The following is an 18523-nucleotide window of genomic DNA, read 5'->3' as shown; positions in this document are numbered from 1 at the left end:
CGTGCCAGAACTGGGACTCGCAGACTCCTCACCACCACTCGCGCAGAAACGAAGCCAAGGGCTCCGCGGGCAACAACTACTGCCGCAACCCCGATGGCGAGCCCACCATCTGGTGCTACACCACGGACCCGAACAAGCGCTGGGAATTCTGCGATCCTCTGCCAGAATCCTCTGACGCCGAGGCCGAGGCTGCCGCCAAGGCTGAGGCTGAGGCCAAAGCCAAGGCCGAGGCCGAGGCTGCCGCCGAACAAACGTGCGACGAGACTCTGAGGGGAGTTGGCGACGAAGGCTACCGCGGATGCCAGACGAAGACCCGCTCCGGTCGCACGTGCCAGAACTGGGACTCGCAGACTCCTCACCACCACACGCGCAGAAACGAAGCCAAGGGCTCCGCGGGCAACAACTACTGCCGCAACCCCGATGGCGAGCCCACCATCTGGTGCTACACGACTGACCCGAACAAGCGCTGGGAATTCTGCGATCCTCTGCCAGAATCCTCTGCCGAGGAGGCTCCCTCCCCGCCCGCCCCCGTCGTGGAGCCCGCCCCCGTGGAGCCTGCCGCCGAACAAACGTGCGACGAGACTCTGAGGGGAGTTGGCGACGAAGGCTACCGCGGATGCCAGACGAAGACCCGCTCCGGTCGCACGTGCCAGAACTGGGACTCGCAGACTCCTCACCACCACACGCGCAGAAACGAAGCCAAGGGCTCCGCGGGCAACAACTACTGCCGCAACCCCGATGGCGAGCCCACCATCTGGTGCTACACGACTGACCCGAACAAGCGCTGGGAATACTGCGATCCTCTGCCACCTGCCACTCCTCCTCCCTCCCCGCCCGCCCCCGTCGTGGCGACCCCCGCCGAGTCCTGCTCCGGACGCAAGGTCACCGTCAAGCGCATGGACCCCAACGGCCTCGACGGCCACGGCTGGGGCATGTGGCTCGAGTTCATGTGCGGCGCCACGCACGTCTCCATCGGCAACAGCGTCGGCTCACAGTCTCAGTCCACCACCGTCTACACGTCCATGCTCCCCGACGATTGCCCCGCGCGCATCGACAAGTCCAACTGGCTCGGCGGCCACGGCTACGGCGATTTCTTCGACGTCACTGTCGGCGAGTGCCCGTCCGATGACCACGCCACCGGTCACTACACCACCGGCGGCGAGTGGCACGACATGGCTTGGTGGAACACGCACGAGACCGAGTCCCACACCAACTGGGACACGCAGTGGCAGGGCGACCACCTCGGCGACTGGCACTTCGGCGGTGACGGTCTCACGAACGGTGGGGGTTACTACGACAACGTGCACGCCTCCCCCCCCATGGACCTCACGAACGGCCACTACGACGAGTACGGCGTCTGGCACGCCGGGGACTGGTGGAACACGCACCAAGACGCTTCCCACGCGCACTGGGACTGGACATTCAACGGCGCGCACCACCAAGCGATGACCCCGTGTGACTGCCAGGATCCCCACGGATTCACCACCCTGCCGGGCTGCGACTCCATCCCCTGCAGCGCGCACGATCCCATCTTCGTAGGCGATCAGAGCGTCCACTCTGGCGGCCACTACGGCGGCAGCTACGGCGGCCACTACGGCGGCAGCTACGGCGACCACTACGGCGGCAGCTACGGCGACCACTACGGCGGCAGCTACGGCGACCACTACGGCGGCAGCTACGGCGACCCCTACGGCGGCAGCTACCACTACGGCTACGGCGACCACTACGGCGGCAGCTACGGCGGCCACTACGGTGGCAGCTACGGCGACCACTCCGGTAGTTTCAACTACGGCTGGGCCGCCAAGGGTGCCAAGAACACCGCCAGCACCGGCAAGAAGGATGTCCACGCCGCCAAGTCCAACAACAAAAGCCACAAGCAGTAAGCGACCCCAAGCATCACGCGTGTAACAGAGGTCGCGGGCGAAAGTCCGCCGCTGCTGCAATGAACATACGTTAACACCTGTCCTGATGTAGTAATCGACATATTATGCAAGTTCAGGACGCTCGCCCCTCGCCACTCCGCCGCCTTTCACCCAATATCGTCTTCGCTCATGAAGTACTGCGGTGGCAAAGTTTCTAAGACGTGATCGCACAATCTGGCGTTGGTACTTTCAAACCCGGGTCGCGCGGCGCGCGCGTTCGCGGTCGCCGGCGGCACCCCCGTTTTCCCCGAGACGCGAACGATGAGGCGCCGCGGTGTCCTCGATCCGACCCGGATCGATCGCTCGGTCCGGAGCGTCGCGATACTTGACACGAACTCGGGCGAGAACGTCGACGCCATTCTCTTCGTGTATCCGAGCGACGACGCGTCCGTCGTGGCGCGAACCCGCGCGATGAAGGGTTTGATCCTCGCACTGCGCGGGGCGACGCGGTCGCTCTCGGGGCGCGACGCGACCTGCGCGACGCTGGGCGCGGACGACGAGGAGGGCAGCCTCGTCAGGGTCGGGTTGGTGGATCTGGCGCGCACCGGAGCGTTGTTAGCGGTGGAGACGACGTTCGCGGAAGACGCGCGCGCGGCGCGACTCGCGGCGACGACGGCGGAGCACATCCGCTTCCTGCACGGGGACTCGTGGGTCGACCGTCTGCGAGAAGAGCGCGACGCGCGTCGCGACGGCGCCGCCGACACGAACGAGGCTTTCGATGCGTCGGACGCCGACGGAAACCAAACGCCACATTCGTTGCTCCTCGGCGAGACGATCGCGTCCTTCCTGCTCACGAGGGCGGCGTGGGAACCCGCGCGGGTCGTCGCCCGCGTGGATCCCGGGATACGCGCCGCGCTGTGCGCGGCGGAGACGGCGACGCGGCCTTTGGCTGAGCGTCTCGGCGGAGCCGCGCCGTTCGCCGACCTCAAGCCCGGCGCGATGTTCATCCTCGCGGACGACGACGACGAAGAAGAAGAAGAAGAAATCCCGGGCTCTCGCGGCGCCGCGTGCACCGTCCTGGCGTCGCACTTACCTCACGACGTCACGGCAAGGCTCGCCGCGTACGTATCGCGCGCTCCGATTGGGTCGTCGGGGCGTCACGCTCGGTGGGTCTGGACGACGACGAGGGGCGATGACGACGGGCGGCTCGAGCGACGCGGCCTGGTCGTGGCCAGGGAGGCGTCCGTCGCGGCGTGCCTGATGCTTCGGCCGCTTAGGGACGAGGCGGCGGCGGTGGGGGACGAGGAGGCGATCGCGCGGCTCGGGGATTTTGAGATGCGCGCGGCGGCGGCGGCGGCGGCGGCGGCGGCGGCGGCGCGGGGGGTGATCGACGGTTGTGCCGGGTTTGACGCGTCGTTCGAGGCGGCATCTGAGGCGGACCGACGTCGTCCGAGGCGTCGTTCGAACGGCGGTGACGTGGAAGATGGGGTTGGGGACGCGGTCGGGACGCTCGCGGAGGTGTTCGACGCGCAGAGGCGGGATAGGGAGCTCGCCGGGGCGGCGGGCGACGGGCCGTCGTTCGGCTGAGACAATGAGTGCGATTTTTAATTCCACGGCGTCCTCGAATCGATCTCGTGGTTAGGTTTAATGTCAAACTAGCCGATGGGTTTCGTATGGGCATTCACACTCCGAACATCTCCGGTTCGTGAACGCCGATGGATCACGCGCGCTCGATCCTGTCGGCGGCGGACTGGTGGGCTTCTAAAGTCTTCCAAGCCGATCGCGCCCCACTCCGAACCGGGACAATGAACCCCCGATCCATCCGATCGCTCTTCACATTCCTCCTCATCTCCGTCATCCTCCTCGTCGGCCTGCCCACGGGCGCCGACGCGGCGGGGAAGAAGAAGAAGAAGAAGGATCCGCTCGAGCTCCGCGCGGTCAAGTCCGACGTGAAGTACATCCGATGCCAGGTGTGCCAGGAGGTCGCCAAGGTGCTGAGCCGCGAGGCGTCGACGCTGCGCGACACGAAGGGCGCGAAGCTCAAGGAGAGCGACGTACTCGAGAAGGTGGAGAAGGTCTGCGATCCGGAAGCCGTGGAGGGCGAGTGGCTCATCACGCACGATCTCCAGGAGAAGGGATCCGAGCTGAAGATGGTGCTCATGAAGGACCAGTACGGCGCGTGCGGCAGCGAGTGCAAGACCATGCAGCGCGCGTGCGAGAAGATCGTCGCCGACCGCGACACCGACGTCGCCGAGATCCTCTTCACCGGGTCGCCACAGCGCGCGGCGCTGGTGCAGCACATGTGCCATAACGACGACGAGGACGGCTTCGGCGCGTGCGTCAAGAAAGCCCCGCCGCTGCCCAAGTCCCGTCCCAAGGGCCCTGCGTTCGATCCCGTCGACAAGAAGGACCTCGACATGCAGCGCATGATGAAGAACATGAAGGACATGGGCATGGGCGGCATGAGCATGTACAACCGGGACGACATGGAGGACATGATGGACGACGAGGACATGGAGGACCCCTCGCTGACCGACAACCCTTACAAAAACTACGACCAGTCCATCTACGATCCGCCCGAGCCCCCCGCGCCGGGCGTGGCGGAAAAGGTCGCCGACGCCGTCAGAGGCGCGGGTTCGGCGATCAGGGGCGGGATCGAAGCGGCGATGAGCTGGGGCAAGGGGCTGTTCGCGCCGTCGAAGGAGTCCGCGGCCAAGGCGGAGACGGAGTCCCTCGGGGAGCTGTGACGAGCGAGCCGTAGACGATTGGGATGACGATTCTTTTGAAGTGAGCAACTCTGCATGAATTTACACGCGAACCACACGCGCGACCCGCCCCTTCGTTCCTCACGGGTGGTACATGTTGTGCTTGCTCCTCAGCCCGGCGGGCATCGCCTCGCGATCCAGCCTCGACGGGTCCGAGGGCTCCACGTTCCAGTGGTGCAGGATGGGGTTGTAGCTCCCGTCCAGCGCGCTGGGCGGCGGCACCCGCCTGAGCTGGGTGCTGTCGTCGGTGGGATCGTTCTCCGGGACGGAGTACTGCTTGCCGTGCAGCAACCGCTTGGGGGTACCGCTCGCGGGGGAGAACGAGCCGACGGGAGAGGAGTTTGGCGCCGCGCCCGGCGACATCGGCGGCACAATCTCCAGCAGCGGGGCGTCGGGATTGTAGTTTTCCGCCCGGTCCCACGGCGCGGGCACCTTCGCCACGCCCGACGGCGTGTCGACGTCCGCGTTGTACACCTTCTCGACGCCTCGCTCGGTGATCACCGTGTGCAGCCTGTGCGTGTTGTCGTACATCGTCGTGCTGAGGTGACCCGGGTCGGTCCACCCGTGCCGCGACGCGTACCCGTCGAGGTCCTTGTGCGTGTTGATCCGCTCCTTCACCAGCGCGTCGCGCCGCAGCTTGGCCTCGAACTCGTCGGGGCCGGACTCGTAGTTGCGCATGGACGGCGGCTTGATGGGCCGGTCCAGGATGCTGTTCTTCTTGAACAGCATGGTGCCCTCAACCCCCGCGCGCCGCTCGTCCCCGCTCTCCGCTGAATTGCCTGCCCCCCAATCCGTGCTGGCGCCCGCATAACAACCCACCCGAGGCGAGCCTGCAGAAATTCGGTCCGGCAGCCGGCCCCCTTTGAACTCCCGGTGAGTCGTTGGAACTTTCAAAGTGAAAATGTTGGAACTTTCAAAGTGAAAATGGCATCTCCGCCCGCCACGTTTGCTTTGAAGGCACCGATCAATTCTCGCCAAGGCCACTCGCGTGCACCCGGCTTGGCGAACCAATTGGCTGGGTTGCTCTTTCTAGTGTTGATTCTTGAACTTTCTGGTAGGTGCCGAGTGGGAGTCGCGAGAACTCGCGCGAAAAAAAACCTCGATACAACGCGTTTGAACACGCGGACAGCGTGTCACGCGTCGCAGTCGACGGCGCGACGTTCCTCGGGACGGCGACCGCCGCGTCACCCCGCCGCGTCAACGTCCGCGCGGGGCCGTCCGCGCGCGAGCTCAGCGGGGCGAGCGTCGAACCCTGGAGACGAGGCGCGGGATCGGGGCGCTGAGATATCCCGCGCGACGAGTCACGTATCTCGCGGGTTGCCCAGTGACGGAACCGACCGAGGCGGAGCATGAGCGACACTCTCGACGCCCGATGCCGGGCGTGGGAGGACGAGCAACGAAGGCTCGACGCGTCGTGGATTTCCGGTCCGTGCCCGTGCGCAAAGGACGCAAAGGCGCCGGGGCAGGTACGCGCGTCCCCACGTCGGAGACTTTTCCGCATTTGGCAAAAGCTCGCAGCGACGCGCCCCGTCCCTTCGCCTCCCCGCTGACGCGCTGACGCCTCGCCCCAAAACCTCCCCCGCGCGATGCATCGCAGCCCACTTCGTGCTACGTCGGTGGTAAGGCCCCGTCCCCGAGCACCACCTCCGGGGGCGTCGACGTTCAACTCGCGAACATCGTCGGCGCCACCTTCTTCGCGGTGATGATGATTTTTGGCTTTTACGCCGTCTACCGAGGCTTCCGATCGCGAGAGCGCGCCAAGAGGCGCATCGCCACGGAGATCATCCGCGTCCTGAAGGAGGACGAGGAGCGCGCGATCAAGTACAAGGTGCTCCAACTGACCCAGCCCTGCGGGACGGTCGCGGCGGCGACGAGGTGCCCGGATGAGGAGCAAGGACCCGACGCGCCGGCTGGGCCGCTGGCGGATGGCGCCGGGGATGTGATCGAGGAGGGTCTGATGGCGTCGCTGAGGATTCAGGTGGAGATGCACGAGGCGAGGGCGGCGAGGCGAAGGCGGCGGATCATGTGCGGGCTCGCGGCGGTGCTGGCGTCCGCGAGCGAACGGATTCGGGGACGGACGCGGGAGGCGGACCTGAGCGAGCGGTTCAGCTCGCTCTCGCTGGATGAGCTCATGATGGTGCAGCTCAGGCTCAGTCGGCGAAACGAGCAGCAGGAGAGGCTGGATACGCTCAGATTTCAGCGCTCGCAGGCGCCGGTGTCCGTGGTGGTGGAGAATCCCTGACGTCACCCGCCTTGGGAGAGCGAACATGTTGTACTTTGAAGCGCTTTGTGTAAACACGGCACACGTCAACCATGTCATTTTGTGCTTTGACACGCTGGAGCCGCGGGATCTTCGACATAATTCGGGCGCGGCCTCGGCGATATGCGAGGCGTGGCGATGCCGATCGTCATCTTGGCGATCGTCGCGCTCGGTCTGATCGCGCCCGTCGATGCGTACAGTTCGGTCGCCGGGAGCTGCGAACACGCCGGCGTCGTCCACGGCATCGACGCGGCGCCCCCGCAGAAGGGCGACGGGGGATACAAACTTCGCATCGGCCATCCCGGGGTGAACGTCCCTGGCGCGACCGTCCCGGTGGTCCTCACGGGAGCTGAACCGCACAAGGGTTTCCTCGTCTACGCCGTGGATGACGACGAGACCAAGCCGTTGGGCGGATGGGACAACGCCGCGATGCCGGACGGATGCCAGGCGCATCCCCAGTGCTCGCACGCGGCGACGCACGACGCTTTCCACAACACCGGAATCGTCACCGACGTCCTCCCGTGGATCGCCCCCGCGGAGCCCTCGGATCTCGCAAAGGACTCGGTGATCAAGTTCAAGGTGACCGTGGTCCGGGACTACGAGACCTGGTTCGCGTTCGAGCAGACGTTCGTCGTGGGAACCGAGGAGGGCGCGGGCGAGAAGGGACTGACACTCGCCGAGCCCGGCCGCGCGCCCCGCGCAAACGGAGGGGGCGGCGGAGGCGGCGGCGTCCGCGCGCCGTCCAAGGGCGCCGCGGTGCTCGGCGGGTGGGACGGTAAGCCCACGGGCGGCGACGAGCCCGCGCCGGTGACCCAGCCGGTGACCCAGCCGGTGATCCGCCCGCACGAGCGCGCGATTCAGGACCCGCTCGCCGCCAACGCCATCGCAAAAAAACCAAAGACGAACTCGGCAAACGACGGCGAGGCTCCCGGCGCCGCCCGCCGCAAATCCGCCGGCGGCGGTCGAAAGGACCTGACGGATCCCGCCGGACCCCTCAGCGAGCGCGAGCGTCGGCGCGCGGCGCGGCTCGCGCACGGGCTCGCCATGGGAGCCGCGTGGCTCGTCGCGTCGCCATCCGCCGCGTTCGCCGCTCGACACGGACGCAAAAAGAAGTGGTGGTTCAAGTACCACCGCAACGCGAACGCGGGTGTCGCGGCGGCCACGCTCGTCGGCGCCGCGCTCGTCCTGGACGCGAGGGGATGGTCGACGCCGTGGGGTTTTCACGGTAAGATCGGCGCGACGGTGTGCGCGTTGGTGGCGGTCCAGACGCTGGCGGGATTCTGGAGAAAATCCTTCGCGAGGCCGACGTGGGCCAAGTGGCATCGGATCGTCGGCGTCGGGACGTGGGCGTTGGGGGCGTACAACTGCACGACGGGCGCGGCGATGTTGGCGTGGATGGAGACGGACCAGGCGTGGGAGAGACCGACGGCGTGGGCGCTGCTGTTGGCGTGGATCGCGGTCGGAGCGTGGGCGGAGTCGAGGCGTCGAAGGAGGGTGCTGACGCTCAAGCTGCATCGAACGGCGTAGGCGGCGATTGGACGTTTAATTCACGCGTGAGACGAAACCGAGGCGAGGCGCGTGCTTCAAGTGCTCGCGTGGCATTCGAGAAGTCGTGGGTGTGGTCTACTATCGTGCGGCGGGAGGCGACCGACCTGCTCCTCGGCGCCCGCCCGCTCGTTCGTTTCAGTTTTCGTTGTTTTTTTCTTCTTCGCGTCTGGCGGCTTTTCTGAGCCGCCCCGTCGCGCGTCCCCATCCCCTCCACGCCGCGACGGACTCCATCGTCCGTCGAGGCCACCCTCTGATTCCCCCCAAACTCGAGCGCGCCCGCCCCGAACGTCTCGTCCGGCACCCGCCCCTCCTTTTCCCTTCATCGCGACGGTCCGCTCACGCGGGTTGGTAGACGGCGGCGGCGGCGGCGTCTGAGTTTTGAAAGTGCTGGTTCGGGCCGCCCATCTCCCGCTCAGCCGCCTCCTTTTCCCGGCGCACGCGCTCGTTCTCGTCGACGTCGCACGCGCGGTCGTACGCCCTGAAGTGTTCCCTCGCGACGGGAGGTGCGACGGACACGCCGTTGACCGGCGCCGGGGACCAGTGCGAGCGGCCGTCTCCCGAGCCGAGCTGGCCCCAGTCGCCTCTGCCCCAGAGGTACAGCCTCCCCGAGTCGCCGACGGCGCCGGTGTGATCCTCGCCGCAATCGACCGTCGCGAGCCTGCTGCCGCGGAGGGACTCGACGCGCGTGAACGCGTAGCGCTTCTTGATGTCGCCGTGGCCCAGCTGGCCGTACGAGTTGCTGCCCGTGGTCATCACTGCGCCGCACGCGGTGAGCACGGCGGAGTGGTTGCCACCCGCGGCGGCGCGAACGATTTTGCACCGATCGCCGCACGCGCACGGAACCTTGATCCACACGCCGTTCTTCGGCGTTCGACCCTCCCAGTCCTCCTCGGCGTTCTTCTTCTTCGCGTCGTCGTAGAGCGCGCGAATCGCCTCGCGGTTCTTCGCCTTTGCGGAATCGCGCTGCTGCTCCCAAACCGCATCGGCGCGCCCCGCGGAATCGTGGCAGACGCTGAGCCTCCGTCCGCCCCCTTTCCTCGCAGGCGTCGGGGCGAAGAGGACGTCTTCGTTCGACGAGGCGTCCCGGACGGTCCTATTTCGCGTCTTCTCGAATCGCTTGAACGCGCGCTTGATGGTGTTGCGCTCGCGCGGCACCTCGTTGGCGTTTAAAGGCGGGTTCTCCGGCTCGGGCTTGTGGTGCACGGGCACCAGACGCGGGACGAGCTCGTCGTTTGGACCTCGCACGGCGCCGCGCTGATCCTCCTCGTAGTAGTAGTAGCACGAGTGCGTGCCCTTGACGCCGATGCCGAGAGCACCGTGCTTGCCCCTGCCGCAAGCCCACAGCTGGCCTCCCGCGGTGACGAAGAGGGTGTGGTGGCCACCCGCGGCGAGCGACGTCACGGGCTCGTCGAGATCGTTGAGGTGCTCCACGAGGCAGGGCCAGGGAACGCCAGATTCCCAACCGGCGGCGGTGGCGAACGCGACGTCGCCGAGGCCGAGCTGCCCGTAGCGGCACGCGCCCCACGACCAGACGCTTCCGCAGTCCGTCAGGCACACGGTGTGGCTGCCGCCCGCCACCGCCCGCGTCACGTTCATCCCGCGCAGCGCCTCGAGCCTCTGCAGCGGTCCCGCGTCGTTGAAGTGTCCGTGACCGAGCTGGCCGTGCCGCCCGCGGCCGCACGTCCACAAGCCGCCGCCCTCGCTGACCACGACGGTATGGTTCGCGCCGGTCGCAATCTGCGTCACCTTGACGCCGGACATCGAGTTCACCCGGCGCGGGATGTCAACCTCAATGGGGGTCCAGCCCCCGTGGCCCAACTCGCCGCTAGACGCGAGGCCCCACGTCATCAGCGCCCCGTCGGGGTCGAGCGCCGCGCAGTGCGACGCGCCGCAGGACACGCTCTCGATGGCGGTGGCGTCAGCTATTTGAGCTTCGGCGCCGAACGTCACGGCCGCGGGAGCCGCGGCGTCGTCGTAGCCGCCCTGGCCGAGCTGACCGTGGAAGCCTCGGCCGAAGGTGTACATGGTGCGGCCGCGGGGCTGCGCAGCTCCGGATTTGTCCCGCGCCGCGGCGGCGGCGGCGGGGGTGATGAGCTCGCAGTCGTCGGCATCTCGCGCGTCGTCCGGTAAAGGAGGAGCGGGTTTAAACGCGTCCGGATCGAGCGGGTTAAACTCGCACACCGTCTCGGTGTTGGCCGCGACGCCCACGCCGAACTCGTCCCTTCGCTCGGCGAGCGCGGTGTGCACGGGCTCCGTCGCGGGTCTGGAATCCTCATCCTCGGACAGCGACGCCACGTGTGTCGCCGCGCCATGGAGCCCCTGCCCGATGGCGTCGCCGAGGAGGCCGCCTTGGCCGTCGCCCCACCGGTACTGCGTCGCGGCGGCGTCCATCTGGAACGGGGGAACGTCCGCGATGTCCCGGCGGTTGCAAAACGATCGAGCGTCGGTTCGCTTGGGCGACACGCGTCTCGCGGGGGGCAAACCTGGGACAGCCTCGGCGACGCCGAGCACGGCGGTGTGAAAGGCGCCGAGGGAGAGGCACGCGCTCATCCGCGTCGCGGTGTCGGAACGTTCGATGAAGTCGAGGAGGCGCGCGTAGTTGGGCGCCTTGCGCTTCGGGTCGGAGGCGCCGAGCTTGCCGATGGGAGCGTGGTACTGATCCTCGAGCACAACCTTGTCCAGGATGGGATGCGCGTTGCAGCGCTCCTTTGCGATGCGCTCGGTGAGATACGATTCCCTGAAGTGTCTGGACACGCAGTTCAGCACGCCGAGCTCCCTGCTGCCGCACTTGTGGAGGATCACGTCCACGAGCTCGGCGGGGAGCGCGCCGATATCTCCGAGGTGGTCATCCGGAGGAGCGCACTCCTCAACCACGCGACGGCGCTTGGACTTGACCGTGGAGCAATCCCGAGACACCTGCACGACGGACCAATCGTCAACCTTGCGCTTCCAGTGCGGGCTCAACGGGGCCTCGTGAATGTCGGGGTGGTAAAAGTACCCCATCACGCTGTCCGCGGTGTCGACGCAGACTGCGGGAACGTCGGATGGGCGTGGTCAGCGCATGCGACGAAAAAGAGGGGACTGTGCCTCGTTGTGGCACGAAAAAGGGAGGGGCACTAAATCTGGTGACACGCCCGCGGAAGGGGGCGCTGGGTCGCCGATCGAGAGTATCGCGCGGCCATTCGCGCCCCGGGGGCTTCCATGGATGTGGTGGAAGCCTCCCGTGCGTGAGAACCCGCTTCGATCGCGCGGCATCCATCCATCGCGGGGTGGTTCCCCCGAACCGTCGTCTCCCGCCAACCAACGACTTTTTCGGGGCCTCAACGGGATTGAGGTCGGGTCAAACGGTCGCGCGGTGCTCACCTGCGTCGTCATACTTGGGCTTCGCCATGATCGGCGTTCGCGTCGGTGTCATGAGAGTGCCCTGCGACTTTTCCACATCGACCTGCGAGCCTTTGGCCCGCACATGGCCCCCGACGGACGACCGGGTCGCGGGCATTTTTTTCTTCGTCATTTGGTCCCCCAAACGGAACCCCTCTCTCTTTCCTCTCTCTTCGCGCGTCGTCTGACCCGCGCGACCTTTGTTTCTTGCTTACCCCTAACGCGTCACGTACCTCGTGCGCGTCCCCCTAAAGGCTACACCCGTCGAACCTACGCCGAATTCGGCGAGGTTGCCCCTCTCCACCCGCTGCGCCTCCCGCGCCCGACTAAAGTGATTGTTGCGCGACCTCGAAAAAGAGTCTTCAAAACGGATTTCACGGAAAACGGCCGGTTGCAATTTTTTCGGCACGCGGACTGGAAGTGCAAACTCACGGAAGTCACCCTGACATTTCTGCGAAACGGATTCATTGGACCCATCTTGACCGTCAACGACGAGTCAACGGGTGTCGTATTTTTTGGCGCAACGGTCCCCCGTCTCGGAAAAGCGGCGAGCTCCGAAAGCGTCCGAAAGCAGCTACGGAGTTCGTTGGGCGAATCCCTCGGAGCAGTACTTTTGCGGCGGTCACTCCGTGGCGAGCGAGCGGGCGTATCGCGGCGTTCACCGGCTGGTGGGCACCGACTCGACATCGACGCACCCCACGAATGGCGAAGGGCAAGAGCAAGCGCAAGAACAAGGACGGCCCCTCGGGCGCCGAGGGCGGCGCGGGGCCCAGCGCCGATTACGAGGGCCCAGGCGAAAGTTGGGGCGGCGAGCACATGAACCAGGCGCCCGCGCCCCTCATGGCGATGCACCCGAGCGGCGAGCACATCGCCGTCGCGTACGGCAAAGGCGTCGCGGTCTTCGACGCGTCCACCGGCGCGCAGATCCCGCTCCGCGCCGCGGCGAAGGTGCCCAGCATCGGCGAAGGCGTCGCGCACACGCCGGCGTCGCCCGAGATGCGCGCGCCCCTCGAACCCGACGGACTCTGGCACGCCGACGCCATCCGCGCGATCGCGTTCGACCCGACCGGCAGATTCCTCGCCACCGCCGCCGACGATAAGGCGGTGCGGCTCTTCGCCAAGAACGCGGACGCGTACGAGTGCGTCCGCCGATGGCACGATCGCAAGAAACCCACTGCGCTCGCGTATGACGACGAAGGAAAGCACCTGATGATCTCCAACAAGTACGGCGACGTTCACGTCGTCCTTACCGATCGCAAGCCGAACGATCCGGTGGGCACCGACCACGAGTACGGAGCCCTTCGCGAGGTGGACGATCCCGCGTTTCTCCTCGGGCACTGCTGCGCCGTCGTGACGGACCTGACGTGCCCGCGAGGGAGCAACCTGCTCGTCACCGCCGATCGAGACCACAAGCTCCGCGCGTCCAACCTGCCGACGACCGTGCCCTTGATCCACGGATCGTGGGACATCCAGAGCTTCCTCTTCGGGCACCTGGCGTTCGTCTCGTGCGCGACGGCGGTCCCCGAACCCGACGACGACGACGACGAGGGCGAAGGCGAAGGCGCGGCGCGGGATAACCAAAAACCAAAAAAGATCGAGCGACTCGCATCCGGCGGCGGCGACGGCGCCGTCCGCCTGTTCCGCCTCGACGACGGCGAGGAGCTGGCGAGCGCGCAACTGAGCGCACCCGTCGACCCGCCGTCCCCCGAGGAGCTCGAGGCGATCGTGACCGGGCAGGCGCCTCGGATCCCGGTCAACGCGCCGGCGGTGACGAGCATCGACGCGCATCCCTCCGGCGCGGCTGTCGTCGCCGCGGTGGAGGGCGCCCCCGAGGCGGTGCTCATGCGCGGCGACGACCTGCGGGTGGTGGCCAAGATTCCGGTGCCCGTGTGTGGGGACGACGTGGAGGTGACGTGCGTGAGGTTCGACAGGCCGAGCGGTCAACGGCTGTGGGTAGCGGGGACCGTCGGGTCGGATGCGGCGCCGTTTTTCCGCTGCGCTCGCGTCGGTGTGAACGGAAGCGTCGACGGGAAGGCGTCCGACGATGGCGACGGGGTGGACGGGGGCACGATCGCGGATCCCGCGGACGACGTCTTGGCTTCCAAGATGCGCGAGGCGATGGCGCCGCACGCGCCTGGTGGAAATTCTTCGCGCATGGTGAGCAAAGGGACGGCGCTGAGGAAGAAGCAGTACGACAACGTCGCCGAGATTGCGGAGCGTAAGAAGCTTCGGAGGGACGTGACCAAGGGAAAGAGGAAGGCGGACGGGGCTTGAGCGCGTAGTCGTCGTGGGCGATTGTTTTAGTGCCACCGCGTTCGCTCGATGAGATGGATTCCGCCGCGCGTGGTCGGTTGCCCGGTTTTGCCCGTGTTTCGTGTCCGCACGAAATCGGTTTGAAAGTTTGCGAGACAGCCCAACCGCGGGCACGCGGGGTTGGACGCGTCGCGCGGTCAAAGCATCCGCGCGCATCGACCCGGGCACGCACGCGCCGCCGTCAACCCCGCGCGTGGCCGTCCCCGACCCCGCGGTTCGTACACCGCAAACCCGCGAGCGTCGAGGCCGACGCCTCATCGCGTCGACCGCGCGGCGTGTCGGGAGCGCGACGCGGCCGGTCCTCCAAAAGCCTCCGCGCGTTTGAACCGCGGGCGAGGCACCATGGCTACCAGGATGACCGAGCGCCAGCAGCTGGCGATCGCCATGCGCGAGTCCATGGCGTCCGCGCCCGTCGTCCCCGTCGTCTCCGTCGCCTTGATGGACGACAAGGAGAACTCTCCGCCCCCCACGGTGAGCGCGCGACACCGCGCCGCCCGCCGCGCCGCGACTCAAAAAACTCAAAACACGCGCTGACGACGGAAACGCGCCCCTCCTGTCCGTCTCCCCGTCTCCCGCGCCCGTCCCCCGACTCGCGCTCGTGCCAAACTCCCGACTCGCGTCTGACGCGCGCGCGCCTCCGTCCCGACCTCCGCCCCGATCGCAGGACGATGAGCCCAAGCGGCGCAAGATGAGCAGGGTCGAGAAGGAGCTCGCGTCGCTCGCGCCGTGGGCGTGGGACCCGTTGGTCGCGAGGCACGCGCCGGGCAGCGCCATGATGCGAGACTTTTCCGAGGTTGTCGCGGACAAGACGGTGATGACGGGCGGGAACGCGCGCGCGTACCGGTTCAAGTCACCGGACCCCGCGTCGACCCCGGCGAGGCCCACGGATCGCCCGTCCGGATCGACCGCCGCGACGCCCACGCCCGCGACGGACGCCGGAAAGGCGGCCGGGGCCCTCGGCACGTCGTCGTCGCGAGAAGATCTCGCGCCTCCCCTCGCCGGAGCCAACGACGGAGCGATCCGCGTCGGGAAGAGGACGCGCTCGTCGCCGGCATCGCGCGCCGGCCTCAACGACGCCACCCCGGCGCCCGCGACCGCCGCGCGCGGTACCCCACTCCCCCGTGCGCGCGCCGCCGCCGCCTCCTCCGCGCGGGCCACGCCGTTCGGCACGGGACGCGCGGCGTCGCGACTCGCATCCGCCGCGCAGCCGACCCGCTCGTTGCCCCAACACGGAGGAAACGACGCCGCGCCGGTGACGAACCTCGTCAAGGCGCTCGACGAGGCGGGCGACGAGGAACCGCGGCGTGTCCGGCGCCGAGGCGACGCCAAGACGCCGGCCAAGACGCGCGAGAAGGAGGAGAGGGAGGCCAAGGAGGCCAAGGAGGCCAAGGATGCGAGGGAGGCCAAGGATGCGAGGGAGGCCAAGGATGCAGCGGCCGAGGCTAAACGCGCCGCCGCCGCCGCGAAGCGCAAGGCGCAGCGGGAGGAACGGGAGAGGGAACGCGCCGCCGAGAGAGCCGACAAGGCGTCAAACCGACGCCCCGAGGAGGCAAAGGACGCCGCCGTCGCGAACGGGAGGAAGGATCCCCACGTCGTTCGGTCCCGCGAGCTCGCGGGCCTCGACCCGATGTCGGGACCCGACGCTCGACGCCAGCGCGAGGCTGCGCTGCTCGCCGTCGCCGCCGTGGAGGCGGCCGCGGAGGCGGAGGCGGCCAAGCCCAAGGCTTCGAATGCGCAGACGCTCCTCGCGGCGTTTTACGATTTGACTGGCCGAGAGCCACCGCCGGGGGTGGTGCTCCCGGACGCCTCCGTCGCCGCGAGAGACGCGGCGGAGCGGGCCAAGCGGGCGGCGGACGCGCGCGACGTGGCGGTGTACGGTGCGGTGTACAAGCCTCCGCCGATTGACGGGTGGCGACCGGTTTGCATCGGGCCCTTCGGCGGCGCGTCCGGGCGCGACGATTTCGCCAGGGCGTACCACGGCGCCCCCGCGCGAGTCGTCTCCGCGGGTGCGCAGCTCGCGAGGGCGTGCGAGTACCTCGGGCGCGTGGACGCGGTGGACGCGGAGAGGCGGGCGGCGAAAGGGGTGCCCCGGGCGCGGAGCGACGGGGCATGAACGAGGAGGATTTCGGAGAGGGGAGGGGCGGGGCGGGGTGGGGTGAATCGACGCGCGACAGTCTCGGTCTCGAATCGTCGCGACGCAGTCTCGGATGTTTAACGAATCGCCCACGAATGTTACGACGTCGTTCGTCTGAACGCTAAAAAGCTCACTGCACCGTGGACACCAGCTCCCTGACGCGCGCCAGGACAATCTCGTTGGCGCACTCCACCGCGTCGGCGGTGAATGGGTACGCGACCCTCGCGCATCCCATCACCACCAGCGGGGTGGCGCCCGGGACCCTCTCCGCGCCCGTCGCCGCGGACACGTGCACCGGCACCCGCGCCCGCTCCAGCATCGCGCGCACGCGCTCTCTTCGCTCCTCCCACCCCGCGTCTCTCCTCGCCCGCGCGACGCCGTCGTCCGCGGCCCCGTCGGCCGAACCCTCCGCGATGGAACCCATCGACCGATCCCCCGCATTCCCTCGCTCCTCCTCCCCGTAGCCGGGGTCCGAGAACCTCTCCCGGCGCGCGTGCGCCGGCGGTGGCGCCGGCGACGCGTTGGAGTACGATCGCAGAAACTCGAGCGACATCCTCCGCCCGCTTGAACTGCCAGCCGCGCCAGCTGCGCCGAATCGATCCAACCCCCCGGGCTGCGTCGCCGACGCCGATCGAGCGTTCCACCCGACGGCGCCTACGGACGTGAGGCACTCCATCGCCGCGCGTTGTCCTCCCACCACCTCCACGCCCTTGACCGCGTGGCCGGGGACGACGCACAGGTGATCCTCGCCGTTGTGTCCCTTCGGTGAAGCTGCGACGGGGCGGGGCGGGGCGACGATAGGTTAGGCGAAAATCCATCTTGGGAGGGAGGGAAAAACCCGCTGGGAAAACCCGCTGGACGTCGCGGATCTGGGGTGTCGCGCGCGCGGGGCGGCGGGGCGCGGGCCGGGGTGGGATTCTCACCTTGAGTGCCCTTGATCAGGGGTCGACGCGGCTGCGGGTGGGGCGGGGAAAGGAGAGGGGGCGAGCGTCAGGCGCGGTTCGACGGTCGAGAGCGCGCGCGCGCGACGCAGAAACGGCGGCGAAAGGTCCGTTTCGTCAGGGCCCGAAAGGAGGCGAGGCGCGGTTCCGATCACACAGGCAAACAGTCAGAACTTTTTGCACGGCACCCACGGTTGCCGTGATAATGGCGTGTGGCGTGGAAAGGAAGCTTCTATTTGTGCGTCGGGCGGTCGGTGCGTACCTTGAGCAGGGCGACGGAGAAGTTGACGGGATCCACGTTGTACACGATCCCCGTGCGCGTGGAGGCGTCGCCGAGGGTCACGACAACCTCTTGGCCCAGGAGCGCCTGATGCGGGAAGGGAGGAGAGGTGGTGAGCGCCCTGATGGAAGGCGGTGGAAATTTCCGGCGGCCGGGAAGAGCAAATCGGGGAAAGGAGGCGACGCTCCGCGGCCGCCGCCTGTGAGGCGGCGGGAGAGGCGATCTTTCGCGGGTAGGAGGCCGGTCTCACCTTGAGGTGCGCCGGGTTGAGCGCCGTCAGCATCTGCGAGTCGAGAGGCGGGTCGCGGCGATGTCAGCGTCGGGCGGCGCGAGTCGCAAGGGAGAGGGCGCGGGGCGACGCCTCGCGCACAAGGGAACCTCGCGGCGGCATCCCGGTGGAAAACGTACGGGCGGAGGTTGCGCGCGTCGATCGAATGCGACCGACGTGAGACCGCGAATCGATCTAATCTCACCTCATAGCTCGTGTCCGCACCCATCGCGCCGGATGGACCGCTCGTCGCGCCCAGATTGGTCCCGTGCGCGGTGCGCACACCCATCAACCCGACGCTTGGTTTACCCCGCGGCGCTCGTTCAAAAATGGCGGGTCTCGCCGCGCCCCGGAGTCGCGCGCTCACACGATCCGCGAGCTCGTCGGCGATGAAAGCGCGATTCAGTCGCCTCGCCCAATGCTAAAGGTAGCCTTCTCCTGCGTCGCCGACCCCGAAGCGCCTTTGGCCGTCGCGCGCGCGCCGCGCTTCGATGCTGTGTTCGACCCGTGGCGGCGGTCGAAAAAAGCGAGCCGCCGACGAAGCTGACGAGGAATATATCCGCTTGTGGATGCCTATGGAGCCCAGTCACCGAGATCGCCAGCCCCGAGATACGGTCGTGGAAATATCTCTGATTCGAGAGACAAATCGACCAATGGGATCGGTGCAGCGTGGCTCAGCCGCCAAAAATCCCAAGGAACGTCAATTTTTCCAGCGGCAGACGTCAGGGTTTTCTCCAATATCTTCGGATTCGTCACGGCAAACTGGTGTGC

General features: G+C 67.6%; 10 protein-coding genes across 10 annotated transcripts; 7 read left to right on the top strand and 3 right to left on the bottom strand.

The window, feature by feature from the left end:
* Window positions 1-290: 290 nt before the first annotated feature.
* On the top strand, window positions 291-800 carry MICPUN_85746 (predicted protein; the record flags this gene model as incomplete). The annotated part of the gene is made up of 2 exons (XM_002508656.1): window positions 291-530; window positions 582-800. Coding segments are annotated over 2 exons (459 nt in total), but the record flags the coding sequence as incomplete, so codon positions are not given.
* Window positions 801-2183: 1383 nt separating this feature from the next.
* MICPUN_61804 (predicted protein) lies at window positions 2184-3449 on the top strand (the record flags this gene model as incomplete). The annotated part of the gene is made up of 1 exon (XM_002508655.1): window positions 2184-3449. One exon carries the CDS (start codon window positions 2184-2186, stop codon window positions 3447-3449), a length of 1266 nt encoding a protein of 421 aa, XP_002508701.1.
* A 128-nt stretch (window positions 3450-3577) lies between these two features.
* Window positions 3578-4609, top strand: MICPUN_61803 (predicted protein; the record flags this gene model as incomplete). The annotated part of the gene is made up of 1 exon (XM_002508654.1): window positions 3578-4609. The coding sequence occupies one exon, from the start codon at window positions 3578-3580 to the stop codon at window positions 4607-4609; it is 1032 nt and encodes a 343-aa protein (XP_002508700.1).
* Window positions 4610-4708: 99 nt separating this feature from the next.
* MICPUN_113319 (hypothetical protein) lies at window positions 4709-5356 on the bottom strand (the record flags this gene model as incomplete). The annotated part of the gene is made up of 1 exon (XM_002508380.1): window positions 4709-5356. One exon carries the CDS (start codon window positions 5354-5356, stop codon window positions 4709-4711), a length of 648 nt encoding a protein of 215 aa, XP_002508426.1.
* Window positions 5357-5780: 424 nt separating this feature from the next.
* Window positions 5781-6940, top strand: MICPUN_109000 (predicted protein). Its single transcript, XM_002508653.1, has 2 exons — window positions 5781-6093; window positions 6225-6940. The coding sequence occupies exons 1-2, from the start codon at window positions 5977-5979 to the stop codon at window positions 6867-6869; spliced, it is 762 nt and encodes a 253-aa protein (XP_002508699.1). The 5' UTR covers window positions 5781-5976; the 3' UTR covers window positions 6870-6940.
* An 85-nt stretch (window positions 6941-7025) lies between these two features.
* Window positions 7026-8414, top strand: MICPUN_61800 (predicted protein; the record flags this gene model as incomplete). The annotated part of the gene is made up of 1 exon (XM_002508652.1): window positions 7026-8414. One exon carries the CDS (start codon window positions 7026-7028, stop codon window positions 8412-8414), a length of 1389 nt encoding a protein of 462 aa, XP_002508698.1.
* Window positions 8415-8951: 537 nt separating this feature from the next.
* MICPUN_69279 (predicted protein) lies at window positions 8952-10334 on the bottom strand (the record flags this gene model as incomplete). The annotated part of the gene is made up of 2 exons (XM_002508379.1): window positions 8952-9320; window positions 9921-10334. Coding segments are annotated over 2 exons (783 nt in total), but the record flags the coding sequence as incomplete, so codon positions are not given.
* Window positions 10335-11496: 1162 nt separating this feature from the next.
* Window positions 11497-14090, top strand: MICPUN_61798 (predicted protein; the record flags this gene model as incomplete). Its single annotated transcript, XM_002508651.1, has 2 exons — window positions 11497-11995; window positions 12313-14090. The coding sequence occupies 2 exons, from the start codon at window positions 11497-11499 to the stop codon at window positions 14088-14090; spliced, it is 2277 nt and encodes a 758-aa protein (XP_002508697.1).
* A 381-nt stretch (window positions 14091-14471) lies between these two features.
* On the top strand, window positions 14472-16242 carry MICPUN_61797 (predicted protein; the record flags this gene model as incomplete). The annotated part of the gene is made up of 2 exons (XM_002508650.1): window positions 14472-14600; window positions 14794-16242. 2 exons carry the CDS (start codon window positions 14472-14474, stop codon window positions 16240-16242), a joined length of 1578 nt encoding a protein of 525 aa, XP_002508696.1.
* A 75-nt stretch (window positions 16243-16317) lies between these two features.
* MICPUN_108999 (predicted protein) lies at window positions 16318-18238 on the bottom strand. The gene is made up of 5 exons (XM_002508378.1): window positions 17958-18238; window positions 17735-17767; window positions 17467-17571; window positions 17187-17217; window positions 16318-17034 (listed from the first exon to the last, which is right to left on the bottom strand). The coding sequence occupies exons 1-5, from the start codon at window positions 17979-17981 to the stop codon at window positions 16394-16396; spliced, it is 834 nt and encodes a 277-aa protein (XP_002508424.1). The 5' UTR covers window positions 17982-18238; the 3' UTR covers window positions 16318-16393.
* Window positions 18239-18523: the final 285 nt, after the last annotated feature.

The sequence above is a fragment of the Micromonas commoda genome, chromosome 10 (genome assembly GCF_000090985.2).
Source record: "Micromonas commoda chromosome 10, complete sequence".
NCBI classification, from domain to species: domain Eukaryota; kingdom Viridiplantae; phylum Chlorophyta; class Mamiellophyceae; order Mamiellales; family Mamiellaceae; genus Micromonas; species Micromonas commoda.
The sequence above is the reverse complement of the archived record's forward strand: the minus strand, read 5'-3'. Positions and strand labels throughout refer to the sequence as shown.